The sequence below is a fragment of the Buceros rhinoceros genome, unplaced genomic scaffold (genome assembly GCF_000710305.1).
Source record: "Buceros rhinoceros silvestris isolate BGI_N320 unplaced genomic scaffold, ASM71030v1 scaffold6181, whole genome shotgun sequence".
Classification (NCBI taxonomy): domain Eukaryota; kingdom Metazoa; phylum Chordata; class Aves; order Bucerotiformes; family Bucerotidae; genus Buceros; species Buceros rhinoceros.
In genome coordinates this window covers 46202-47150 of record NW_010395852.1, presented here as the reverse complement: position 1 = coordinate 47150, position 949 = coordinate 46202, and the positions used below count along the sequence as shown (strand labels likewise).

At 54.1% G+C, this 949-nt stretch overlaps 1 protein-coding gene across 1 annotated transcript in view; it reads right to left on the bottom strand.

The window, feature by feature from the left end:
- Positions 1–949, bottom strand: part of ZNF185 (zinc finger protein 185 (LIM domain)) — a 24105-nt gene that overhangs the window by 1760 nt on the left and 21396 nt on the right. The window contains exon 26 of the mRNA XM_010145679.1: positions 523–591. Coding sequence (XP_010143981.1) covers positions 523–591 — 69 coding nt within the window. The remainder of the gene's footprint in view (positions 1–522; positions 592–949) is intronic.

The following is a 949-nucleotide window of genomic DNA, read 5'->3' as shown; positions in this document are numbered from 1 at the left end:
CCCTCACTCCTGGCCGGGCGTCGGGCCGCTCTGGCAGCCGGGTTATCTCCCTACAGCAGCAGAGCCTTCTCGGCCTGCTGGTTATCTGTGGGTGCCGGCGTTTTGCTGGACGGGCCAGAGATTCCTGGGGTCTGCCATCAGCTCCCACCCACCAAGCTGGTGTTAACTGGGTGCCACATCCCTGTAAGCTCAATGCACGTAAGGCCAGATTGTGCTCTCAGTCACGTTGGTGTCAGTCGGGAGTAGCTTTACTTAGTTACCTTGGAGCAGAGCACACAAGACTGAAGATTTAAGCCTGAAAATGGCATCTTTGAACTTCTTTAAAATTCATTTAACTTTTTTTAAGTGAGAACCCACAACCCCAGTGCTTTTCTCACTGATTCCAACCATTTGTTCATGTGTCCAAAGGCGCGGTGAAGCCTGGCAGCGCCAAACATGCAGCCTAAAAACCTGCAGCGTGGCATTTTCACCCCGTCCCCCACCCTAGAGACCAACCCCCGCGGGGGGCCAGGCACTCCTCACCTGCCGTAGCGTGGGGAGGCCGATAACTCGCTGCTGTTCACGTACTCCTTAACGAAGAGGACCCCTTTGCTGGGAAGGGATGGGCACAGAACGAGAAGCATTTGCATCAGAAAGGACGGACGGGAGCTAATGAGAGACCCGAGGGTGCCCTGGGAGGGGTAAAGCGTGGGGGGGGGAAAGGCAGAGAGCGAGATCCTGTCCTTGAATAAATACTGAGTACCGAGCACTGCGGCTAAATAACACCTAATAAACCCCTCTAATTAACCCACCATGACGAATGGCGTTAATTAAAGAGAGCGGGATGGATAATAGAACCGTTTCATCCCGTTATCCCCTGGCTCGTAAGGGTGAGTCTTTTTCACATCGCGTCAGGATTAAGCACACAATCAGCGCATGGAGCTCGTGGCTCTGCCCGTCACCACCAAAC